A 12,681-nucleotide genomic window follows, 5' to 3' on the forward strand; every position below is an offset into this window, starting at 1 on the left:
GGATGAGAGATGGAGCCCACCAACTTCCAGGGGGTCACAAGTTTCCCATACCTGTCTTAAAAGAAGCATCCCCCATTTGGCTTTACGAAAGTTCTATCTATGAAGTATTGATTGGTGAGTTATGGCATGACAGCACAAGGCAATACTGTATAATATCAGCATGGACCCAGTGAATGGCTTGAAGCATCTGTGACTACACCTAACTAAATCTTCATTTGGATGGGTCACCGCTGGGTATCCCATTTCACAGCAGAATAGAATAACTACACAAAAAGAAATTCAGTAGCTCTTAAACCCTTCCCTTGTGGAGTTTCTCATGCTAACATATCGATAGGCAGTGAGGTGCCATCTAGATGTTGTTGAACTGCAACTCCCATCAGCCCCAGTCAGCAGTGGCCAATAGTCAAGGATGATGGGAGTTGTAGTCCAGCAATGCCACGTTGGCAACCTCTGTTGTTCAACAGGAGAATCTTTGATACAGCAGAGCCTTTCACCAGCTGAATATGAAGGGATATGATTTGTCATTTTCCACTTCCTCTGCAGCCTCCTTACCCACATGCCCCCCAAAACCTTCTCCAAAGGGCTGGGGGACCCTTTGGAACTGTGAAGAAGGTGGCATGGGAGACTGCAGAGGGAAAGGGGAAATGGAGGAAACGCCTCTCTTCCCTTTCCACGGCTGGAAAGAAGTTCCCTTTCTATCAACATGAGGCACAGCATAGGATACAACTCCTATATTTGCATGTGACTCTCATCTCTTGCCCTGCTTCTTATCCTCAACTTGTTTTCCTCCTTCTCAACCTCTGCTAGTCTGCCATTGAAATGAGAGGAAGCAAAGGCCGCAGAAGAACATAATCAAGAGATCTTTTTCTTTGCGTTTATCCTCCTTTTCTTCATTTTTTTTAAAAAAATAGCGATGTGGTTTGTTTTGTTACTAAATCCTGCTTCAATAGTGTGCCAATGAAAACCTACAGGTGAAAAACAAAAATATAGCACAGCAGGTTGTGTAATTATTCTACATGTTTCCTTTTCTGCCCTGGGGGTTTTGCTTTGCAACTGAAACATCTAGTAAATAAAATGTGTTTTCAGAAAAAGAGCTCAGCAAAAGGAGAAGGAACGGCACAATCAAGATAGTTCTGGAACTATCCCACAGAGTATATAACCCATATGGGGAATTATAGATAATAAACCACTCAAATTCTGCAGCGGTGTTTATAGATTCATTAGGGCTTGGAACTGTTTCATGTTGGATTGCCTACAAGGCAACCCTAATTCAGACTACAGTACAATATTTTTACCAGCCAAACTTTCCCCTCTCCTGCAGGGTTGCTGATTTATTTTGGCTATGGCATATGGAACAGCACACTGGAGATCACAGCTCGGGAAGAGGCGCTGCATCAGAGCACATACCAGCGCTACGATGTTGATGTCGACCCCTTCTCCGTCGACGATGGCTTGGCCTACGCCGAGAACGACAACTACCAGGACTGGGATCCTGCTGACGACAAAGGTTTCTCTTACCAGCATATGTCGGAAGCAAAGGAAAACAGTCGGACAAGTAGCAAATCAAAGAGCAAAGGCAAACACAAACAGAACTCAGATGCACTGATTTCAAATGACGAGTTAGACTACTCGCCCGAGTAGATGAAATGGAAACACGACAGTTCCACTCTTTGTCACTAAGCTAAACCTTGGGCTAAAATTCAGTGGCTTCTTTCGGCTCTCATTTCAAACCCATCTTTTCCCGTAAGGTTTCTGTTTCCAGAAGTCATATCACTCACTCTCTCAGACACCTTTCTGTTCTTCAGGATGGTTCTGTCATCCTGAATCAACAGAAGATCACATCAAGGAAAACATCATGTCTCTGATCTCACCACCACCATCCACAGGCCTCTTTCACTGAATGTTGCTTCCGATAGGCTAGTTGAGCCTGTTGAGTTTTTCTGGGCCTAGGAAACCCATTGCATAAGACACTTCCTCCTGCAGCGATAGTATAGTTTCAGTGGAACCCACACTCAATGAAGTGGGTATCCGATAAGGAAATGCAGTAAGATTCCCTTGGCAGGGGACATGTCTATGACCTCTTTGCTTTCCGTTGGAGAAGGATGGGAAACACGTTACCCTCTGGATGTTGTTGGAATTCCATTATCAATGACCGTTGGCCACGTGGACTGGGATTGAGAAGGAAGCTGAATCCTACAATATCTGAAGGGCTACAGGTTCCCCAACCCTGCCAAAGAAAATACTCACTTGCAGTCATACTAAGGACCGTTAAGTTATTTGGCAAAGAGCAAGTCAGTTTTTCATGTTGTGAATGCAAACATGGACTAGATGGGTAGGTTTATTCAGGCAGGAGCCATAGTTTTTTTCCCCTGAGGATATTCCAGAGATAAAAAGAGCTCCAGTGATCAGGCTGTGCAGACCAGCACCCCCATTTTCACCTATATAAAACTACTTCACCTTTTCACTTAGCAAAATATTCTTGCACTTTGGCGCACTTGTGCTTCACTTCCCGTGTCACCATCTCCATTCGTTTTGTCTCCGTTCTTTCCTGGTGAACTATGGTATGACACAACATGACTCAAACACAATTTAATTGTGGTTGGAATTTGCATCTTGGTGAGTTCGTTTTGGATATTTTGTTTGATCCATTTAGCCATTTTATCTAGTAAGTAAGAATGGAGACTTTGGTTGTCAGATTTCTGTGATTTGGTTTATCTGAACCGGAATAATTTAGCAGGCGGGACCCGTACAGTGACAGTGTGGTTCAATTTGATTTCAGTACCATGACCCTAAAAGCTGATATTCATGACTAGCAGAAACATGTGGCACAAGCAAGAATGGTACCATGTGATTCTGCTGAACATGTAGTTCAACACCAACTTCAAACATCTGCATTAGGAATAGATGGGAGGCTAAACCTAGAATGTGACTAAAATCCTAATGTTATATCCATGGGCTACTTCAGATGGACTGAAACACAGCTCAGGCCAATATCAGAACTTCTTGGATTTAGGTCATCTATAACCATGGTACAAACAAATCAGTACTCATGTAAGATCACTCCACTCCACTCAGTATCTAACTCTGAATATTGCAGAATGGTTGCCTTGGAGCTCCCAACTTTTCCTATTTGATACACTAAAAGCTGGTTCCTGCTTTATGTGCAGTACCAACCATAGGTTCCCAAGGCAGCATCAGTTCCCAATGAGGCAACAGTCCAATTCTCACTTACCTTTAAAATCCAAATGAATAAATAAATCTATTGTGATAAATTAAAATTTAAACATTACATTATTTGATACTACAACAAAAACAGACTTCTGTCCCATTTATTATGTCCACAGTTATTATTCCAATAAACAATACAACTTAACTACTTGTCTGCTATATTGATGACCTGTTTTTTCCCCAAATCTTTGATACCTTCCATTATAGCTAGGTCCAAACATTTTAATACCAATTCCCAAAGGGAGGGAGACTGGGTGTTTTTTCCAATATCAAGCCTATATTATTTTAGCATCAATCATTAAGTGGAGGATCAATGATTTTTAGATCTCAGGAATACCAAGCCGAGTTACATTGAAAAGGACCAATGAAGGGTTTAAGCCCCAGTTTGCAATATTATGCCCCAAAAATGTCTCCAATAACTTTTGACGTGTTGACATTCCTGCCACATATAAGGGAGACTTCTTGTATTTCCAACATTTAAATCTAGCTGTTGAGAATACCGAGCTTGAGTTAAGTACCAATGGTGTTTACGTTGGTGTTGCATCTTCTTCACTAACCTTACTGGGTGACAAATATTTCCATTTCCATTTCCCTTCAGAGATAGAGATTCCCTGAATCCTGTCCCGGTAAACCATGAATTTGTGCCTCCTTTAACATGGCATAAAAAACATTGCAACGATCCTTCTAAGTTCCCATGAGTTAATAAGTTTTTCTCCATTGGTGAGTTTCCTTAATTCATATGGTTAGTGAGACCCATTAATACAACAGGCCTTATTTCCAAACAATCTTGCACAGAATGTGGCTTCGGATGTCACATCCTACACAGCAAACAAGAACTTCGCCTTTCCTTTTATGCAGTCCTGCAGACCTCTGCAGCCTATGTGCAATCAAGTCACTGGAATTGGGATCCATCAAACATCCACAGCTTATCAGATATTCACTGGCCCTTCTTTACTTTTTCATCTGGCCATTTGAGATTGAGCTCATGGGATGCACCTGTACGGAACTATTTGTCCATTTGCTTGCATGTCACTGTTATTACCCATATGTCCTAAGACAGGAGTGAGGAGCCTTGTTCATTGTTGTAGTTTGGGCCAACAATTGTAGTTTGGGCCACCTGTACGGAACTAGTTGTAGTTCCATCTCAACCACAGGGTGAGGAACCTGTGGTCCTCCAGATGTTGTTGGACTCTGGTTCCCATTGGGCAATTGCCAGGGATAATGGGTGCCGCTTACTCTGTTATTTATCTAATTTAGGAATTGCTTTCAACGTGAGTCTCGAGGCGATTGCCACAAAACAAGCAACAACAACTAAAGCCGACAGAATAAGCGCCTATGCTGAAATCCAGCAACAACTGGCTACCCACAGCTGCCCGAAGAAACAAAAACTCCAAGCCAGTCAAATATGCTTTGGCAACTTTAAATGCTGACTACATACCTCTAGGATGAAACTCAGGGTCTTTCAATCCCTTTTCTAAAGGAAAGCTTAATGATATTGCAAGGTACAAAAATAGAGAACTTCTTGGACTTGATCCCTAGTACAAACAGTGCTGCCCCTCTCCGTAAACAATCATAATATATTTATTTATAACAGCACTCGCAGCCAAGTGTGCACAGAGTTCTGTACAAATACTGCATAGGTAGGATTCTAAAATGGTCTGGAGCCACATGGAGTGCTCAGTGGTGGCCATGGGGTCAAGCAGAGGAGAGGTGGTGGCCCTTGGCTGAGGCTCATATAAAGCAAAAACCGCGAGAAAGAATTCTCAAAATAAACATTTCCTAAGGAATAAGGAAGGGCTTTGGGATTTGTGCCATTTACTGTATTCTTCTGCCAAGCTTTTCCCTGGTTGCAGCAGCCTACTACTGAGCTGTTGTCCATTCGCAAAGGATCCTACTCTTTTATCTCAGAGAATGAAACCTTGGAGGAGTGATGAAGAACCTGGAGTCCTCAAGATGTTGTCGGACTCCAACTTCCATCATTCCTGGCCATTGGCCATGCCAGCTGGAGCTGATGGGAGTTGGAGTCAAACACCTTCCACGAGATCACAGGTTCCACACCTTTTCCTTAGAGGAGAAAGAAGGTCCTGTATGACCTTCTTTCATAGAACGAAAGGAAGCAAAATTCCCAGACACTCTGAAGGCATGTTCTAAATGTAGAAATAAATAAATAAATTCTTTACCCATTTTATGTCACTTCTTGCGAAATCATGATGCACTGGCAACATTTTTCTTTTAAAAAGGGGCATGGAGGAAAGTACTGCAGAGCTGTTGTTGTTTGTAATCTTTATATCATAATCTAGGTGAGTGCCTTCATATATACCAGGAAATCAAAGTTAACCCACAACATACACATGAGGGATTATGTTTGTAGAGATCATGGAACTCATAACAAGCCAAACCAAATGTCAGAATGGAGATGAAATTTAGCTCACCTGGTTCAGGTGTGATTTGGTGTGTTTTTCACACTCCTGCTCAGTAACAGTTATAATGATCAGACTACTATAGTGGGAATATTGAAGAGAAGGACCCGCCCCCTTAATGGAGCAGTCAAGGGCACTCCAGTTCTGCTTCAACACAAACCCTTTTCATGTTAATAACGTGAATGCTTTTTATTTCAGCAGAGAGAAACATGCAGAGAGAAACTAATGGATGTTTTGACTGGGAATTTTTATTGTCAACTTGGTTTTTGGGAGCCCTCTGACGTCTTTTCCAAAGCTGGAAAAGCGCTAACTAGGCCTTGGGAAGGAGGCAGGAGCATTCTAGGACCCTGTCAGAGCCTTCTGGCTCCTTCTCAAAGATGCCCTCTTGGCTCAGCGCCCCCTGTTTGCACACCCATAAATCCACCCCAACAGGAAATTCATTGGGAATTTGTCCCACGGAAGCCCAAGCGAAATAAGCAGCAAAAGCACATTGGAAGGGTCAACCTCTATTAGAAACTGCTGTTTTTAATTTGAGATGTGACTCTTGAATGCAAATCATCCAGTGAATACACACTTCCTGTTCCTGTGATAAACCTGAAATGTGTTTTCTTGCTGCCACAGTGTCTTCGGTATAAATCAGGGTGGCAAACCTGCGGCCCTCCAGATATTGTTGAACTCCCAACTCCCATCAGTTCCAAACAGCATGGCCACTGGTTATTGATTGCATTTCTATCCCAGGTGTGGCATACACACTTTCCCCTCTCTTTGTTTTATCCTCACAACAACCCTGAGAGGCAGGTTAGGCTGAGAGGCAGCGACTGACCCAAAGACACCCAAGTGGGATGGGAGGTGCTGACCAGGTAGATATGAAGGACCATAAGTCTCCCAACCAACCACAGCATGTACACAGTGGACATTTTTCCTGCATGATAAAATAGGAGATTGGTTTGGGGTGGGGGGTGGGGTGGGGTGGGACAGAGGTGAGGGATGGAATGCAGTGTTTTTAAGAGAATGAAAAAAACATTTGGAGATATTACAATGCAGCTTGTTGTGACATCATTGTACAGATGGAACCCAATTTGAGTGTTCTCTTATAATGGCAAGCGTGCCCACCTGAGAGGTGCTAGAACTGAGTTCGAGTTCCAGCTGGGGGGGGAAGCCCCGTTTGCAGCTATTAAACACACAACAACAAGGCCAAGGTTTTGGGTGAAACTAACATAGCTACATCTTGATGCACCTATCCTGCTCTTTCCGGAAGAAAATCGTGAAAGTGTACTGTTGATACGTACCTCAGTTAACTCAGAGCATCAGCTATCGCTGGCCAAACAGCACGGGTGGAAATTCCACCTCAGCTCAGTCTCAAATCATGCTTTGTGATGGAGCCATTTCAGATGTTCAGCGGCTAAGTGATGAGAAATCAAGCAGTGCGCCGGCCTGTGTGCAAACAGGCCCGTGAGAGCTGAATGGCCCTCAGGAGTTTTAACTAAGGATGGGAAACTTTGGCGCTCCCAGATGTTGTTTGCCTACAGCTCCCAGCAGCCCCTGCCTCTATGGGGCAATCGGTCAGGGATGATGGGAGTTGTAGTTGAAAGAGCATCTGGAGGCCCACAGCTTCCACAACCCGGATGGACAGGGCTCCACACATCCCAACAAATGAACAGTAACTTGACGCATGCAACCTTTTGCACATTCCAAGCTGTTCCCTCTATGAAAGCAAATGGAAGGCCCTGGAGAGCTTGTGAAGCCCTTGTATCTGCAAAGGGTACAAGTGGACTGGAAGAGGGGGCCACTACAATTATGTTATTACAAGGCCCTGCACTCAAGCTTTGTTGCTGCAAAAGACTGTCACTGTGTGCGTGTGTGTGTGTGTAGACGTAACAATGGCATTTGTGTCCAACATTCAAATCTTTCTTGCTTTCGTTTCATTTGGTTTCTAGATTGTCCAAGTTGCAACTGTGTTTTATTTGTTTTTTTGCAGGTAGCATTTCCTGCTGTAACAATTCTCTACAGTTCTGGTATGAAATTGATGTATTTGTTTAAAAGGGAAACAACATGTTTGTTCTCTGACTTTTTTTTTGTGGTTCCTGAACCCCATTGGTGCACTATGCAATGGGCTTTTGTGGTGTGTCATGACGAAAGTTTATGCAGATATCTTAATGGAGTGACCTTTATTTTGAGAATGATTGTGTTGTTGACTATTATATAATATATATAAATATAAATATGTTGACTTACTGACACATGGAAAAGAAATCTAAATTTACCAAATGTGTATATTTTAATAGATGCATAAAGCTTCATTGTGTGCCTTTATATTTACAAAAATAAAAAACAGGGGTTTATAAAGAAAGCCAGAGAGAGAAAAACATGTCAACTGAACTGTCCATACCTTTTAAATGAAATATTAAACCAAAAAAAGAGAGGGGAGGCGGGAAGAAATCCCACAGCCTCTATGCTGATATATACAAATATATGTTTAACTTGCCAGTATCTGAAGGTCTGATATTTTTCAATGCTAAAATGAATTAAATGTAAACAAATTTTGCCTTAAGAGCTTGGGTGGGAGGGAATCCTTTGTAGAGAAACAGTTGAAATGGGCTGATTTTGGAATTTATTTGCATTGTTGTGGGGGTGGATAGTTGTTCATTTACAAAATAAAACATGGGGGGAAATGACTGCTGACTGAGTTTTAGGGGCATTCCTGTCATCCTCTGTCTACTTTTTATTCTATCTTTCTCCCTCTCCGCCTACATTAAACTGGTATCAAATTTTTAATAGTTTAACTGACATAGCTCGAAGAATCTTTGGGAATGGTTTGAAAAACAGAACCTACAACAAAATGCTGCAGTGTTCCTGTTCAGCTATGCCCTTTTTCCAGGATCACTTCATTCCATTCCTTGCCCCTCCAACCATTTCCCATATACAGTGGTACCTCAGGTTACGTACGCTTCAGGTTACACACTCCACTAACCCAGAAATAGTGCTTCAGGTTAACAACTTTGCTTCAGGATGAGAACAGAAATCAGGCTCCGGCGGCGCAGCAGCAGGAGGAGGCCCCATTAGCTAAAGTGGTGCTTCAGGTTAAGAACAGTTTCAGGTTAAGTACGGACCTCCGGAACGAATTACGTAAGTCCTTAACCTGAGGTACCACTGTATTCTCATTCTCCCTCCAATAGTCAGATGACATTCTGTGTCCAGTGGGCATGTTCAAGCTTCCCTTAACTTAGGCAGTTCCTGGAGTTTCCCTCCCAAATATATTTTCTACTTCCACACACCCGCAGGGTTCTCCCAAGCCTGTTGATACCTCCCCTTTTGTGCTTGCTGCTGTCTCTGCTGGCATTGGAGAACTTAGCTTGCTATTCATCATTATCCCTTCACCAGCAGGTCCAAAAGTGGGTTACAACAACATAAAATTCTGCATTCGCAATTTAGAAGATAGAAGGTGGCTGATATTGGTCACAGGAATCATAGAACTGCAGAGTTGGAAGGATCATCTATTCCGACCTCATGCAATGTAGGAATCTCAGCTACATCATACATGACAGATAACCGTCCAGCCACTGCTTTAAAACATCCAAGGAAGGTGAGAAGGAGGAATAGGGTGGGTCTCAAAAACTCAGGGGCCTTAGGTGTCACACGCCAGGGCAAAGGTGTGTGCCCAGAAACTTAGTTCAGTAGGTACAGGGTGAGACTCAAGGTTGTGGATTCAAGCCCTATGTTGGGCAAAAGATTCATGTATTGCAGGGGGGTAGACCTGATGGCCCTCATGGTCTCTTCCAACTCTACAATTCTATGGTTTTATTATTCTTCAGCATATGATGAAAGCTGTACAGTGAAGGTGCCCAGGGACACATCTGTGGGAAGGAATTTCCATAAATCCCGGAAAGAGGGATTAAACCATTTTGGAAGCTGTAGCTCTGGGAGGGGAGTAGGAGGGTCTCCTAACAAATCTCATCACCCTTAACAAACTACAGCTCCCAGAATTCATTGGGGGAAACCATGACTGTTTAAAGTGGTATCATAGCACTTTAAATGTATGCTGTGAATGTGAACTGAGTCGATCTTCTCAGTCTTTCTGCCTTCTCAAAACTCTGAGCTCTACATGGTAAGCGAGGCCATGTTGCAGATTGCAAATGCAATTTCCTACCCTTTGGTGGGCACATCTCGTCACAAAGAAATAAGAACCACGAAGCAACGGCATAATTAAGATTGTGGCGTGCCTTTTATGCTGAAAAGAACCCATCATTCGAACTGGTTCTGCTTCTGCTGGTGCGGCAGCTTGCAAGATTTAAAGTCACACATTACTTTCCATGCAAATTTGACTCCATGCTCTTTCACCGGCAGTAGCTGACCTCATAGCTGATAACAATGTCCCCCTTTGTATTTCATCTTCTCCGAGGCCAACAAACTCCGTGGAATGTCTTCCTTCTCCAGAGTATCCACAGCTGAAGCTACAGACAGTGCGTAAGAGTCACTCCTGCCTAGCACCATTAGTGGCTTGGAGGGTGGGGGAGGGGAGGAGGAGGAGGAGGTGGTGCTGCTGCTGCTGAAACCATTGGCATTTGTGACTCTGCCCCTCCTCCATCACCCACTTGGAGAGCAAGGGAGCTTCTTGCCCAAAGACAATGCCTCTCAGTGATCCCATCAGGCTGCTAAACCTTTACATAGCTTTTTGGGGTAGCCATGTGACCTACTGTTAGCCACTATTTATAGCCTGCCGAACACAGTACCACCCTTGTGCGGTCAGCTTTTGTTGTGGTAGAGAATGTTATTATCCTCACTCCCATGCCACCCCCCTATGCATACATCAGGCATGGACAATCCATAAACTTCCACAACACAGAGTTTACATGGCATGTGGATGTTGCACCCGAGAACCCAGAGGAGGACAATTCAAAGGCAGAAGAGTCAATGTCCTATTTATTCAAGGAAGGAGCTATGGAAGAGTCCGCTCCACCTGTATACCAGGTGGCAAGTTCCTGCAATGTTATCGCTTGGTAAGCTGGCCATCAACATTGTCCTGCTAGGTGTGGGAGAGTGATAAAATGTAGATCGCTATCTAGAAGGAAGAATCATAGAATTGGAAGGGACCCCTGCCCACAACCATCCCGAGTGGGCTCGAACCACCAGCCTTCTGGTTAGCAGCCAGACGCACTGACCCATTGTACCAGAGGGCATCAGATGTGACTCAGGCTGTGTGTACACTCCCATTCACTCTTCATTCAGTGTGCTCCCACCACTGGTTTGTGAAGCTGTGTCCACACAGAATTAGCCACAATCCACATCTATGCTGTGGTGTCATGAGAAATATTGTGTTTTGATGTATTCCCCACCCCAAAAAACCTAGCTCTGATCTGACTTGAAAACATGAACATAGCCAATGATCAGGGGATGGTAACCTTTGATGTGTACAGTTGGGGTGGAGGTCCAATTTGGAGGCCAAAGAGGACATACTGTGAGTTATGCTGAATCTTTGCTTCCCTATCTGCCGCCTGTACCCCAGCATCACATCTACTTCTTCATTTATTGCAGTTATATCAAGGCTCCCATCCAGCCACTGACCACACCCAAACCTGTTTGGCTTCAGCAAGGTTGCATGCCTTGAGATCAGGCCATGGGCCTATTCCCTCAGTGGGGCTCCCATTATCAGAAATAAACTCAGACATTGGAGAGAAATGGCTGGTGGGAGGAGAGCCTAACAAAGACAGTCAACAAGACAAGTAGCAATGAGAATAGTGCAAATAAAATCCACACCATTAGTGTGTGGAAAATACTTTGCATATTTTTTGAATACTGAGTGTAGGATTATATTTAATTGTTCGGAAAATTTAAAGTGGTACTCTTGTTTGCCCCCATATTTTGTCCATTGTGAAATTTGCCAGTGGTGTTTGTTCTTGTGCTCTTCCTTTGCCTGTGGTTTTACCCCAGTGCATGCTTAAAAGCCAAACTCCACACTACCTTGAGGTCTTCTCAAGGAGACACAAAGAAGCGTAGGCTGTTTGCTGGAGGCAGCCAAGGGAAACAAAGACTTTAGCAGCAGAAAGGTCATGGGAGGGGAAGGGCAAACTAGAAGGAGATATTCTGTTTGGTCCAGTCTCCATTTCACAGGCCAAGGTGTAGTTGGGCCATGGGACACCCTTCCTCCAAGGAGCTCAGGATGCCTTGCAATGTTTCTCATTCACTCTTTTATCCTCACAAACATCCTGTGAGGTGGGATAGGCAGAGAGAGTATTTGTTCAATCTTAGTATCATAGAACCGTAGAGATGGAAGGGACCCCAAGGTCCCCAATCTCATCTACCCCCTGCGATGCAGGAATATGCAGTTGTCCCATATGGGGATCAAACCTACGACCTTGACATTATCAGCACCATGCTCTAACCAACTGAGCTACCTCAATTTCTTAATGTGACCCAGTCCACTTTCTAGCTTGGTGGAGTTTTGAAGCTAGGTCTCCCCATTCTTAGTCTGGCACTCAGCTCACTATGTCACACTGGCTGGGATGTCTAGAGAAGCCACTGCTCATTTTACCACCTCATGTCACGTTGCAAAGGGCAGGTTTTGCGCATTTCTGCACCTATACTATCAGGTAATCAAACTGTAAGTTGAGAAGGCTCAGGCTGTTTGAGAACACCTGTAACCGAACATTTTGTTGGTCAGGCAGAGCAGCAACTCAGAGTTAGCAGCTTGATATGACTAGGTGGAACGCTATAGGTGCTGCCCTCCAGGGATCCAAAAAGGTAGTGCTGAACTCCAGCAGAGAGCAGGCCAGCCCAGTAGTATTCCCTTCAGAAAAGCTCAGGGGAGCACCTTTCCCTTTCATCTAAAATACCTGGTTCAAGACCACAGGTGCTTTTCATATATACATATATACTGGAAGATAGGCCAGGTTAGTAAAATAACGGAAATATGAAACACACCGAGTCTGAACATTTAACAGAATCCAAATGCTTGCTGTTAGCATTGCATGTGCATGTGAAACTATTGTTGGAGCACTAAACTTGGATGCAATATCCAAAAAAACAACACAACCCT

General features: G+C 43.8%; 1 protein-coding gene across 1 annotated transcript in view; it reads left to right on the plus strand.

Moving 5' to 3' along the window:
• The window catches only part of SLC7A14 (solute carrier family 7 member 14), a 56,185-nt gene extending 52,807 nt beyond the window's left edge, over positions 1-3,378 (plus strand). The window contains exon 8 of the mRNA XM_081910947.1: positions 1,322-3,378. Coding sequence (XP_081767073.1) covers positions 1,322-1,641 — 320 coding nt within the window. The 3' untranslated portion in view covers positions 1,642-3,378. The remainder of the gene's footprint in view (positions 1-1,321) is intronic.
• Positions 3,379-12,681: the final 9,303 nt, after the last annotated feature.

This window comes from Podarcis melisellensis, assembly GCF_964234715.1.
Source record: "Podarcis melisellensis genome assembly, chromosome: 5".
NCBI classification, from domain to species: Eukaryota; Metazoa; Chordata; class Lepidosauria; order Squamata; family Lacertidae; genus Podarcis; species Podarcis melisellensis.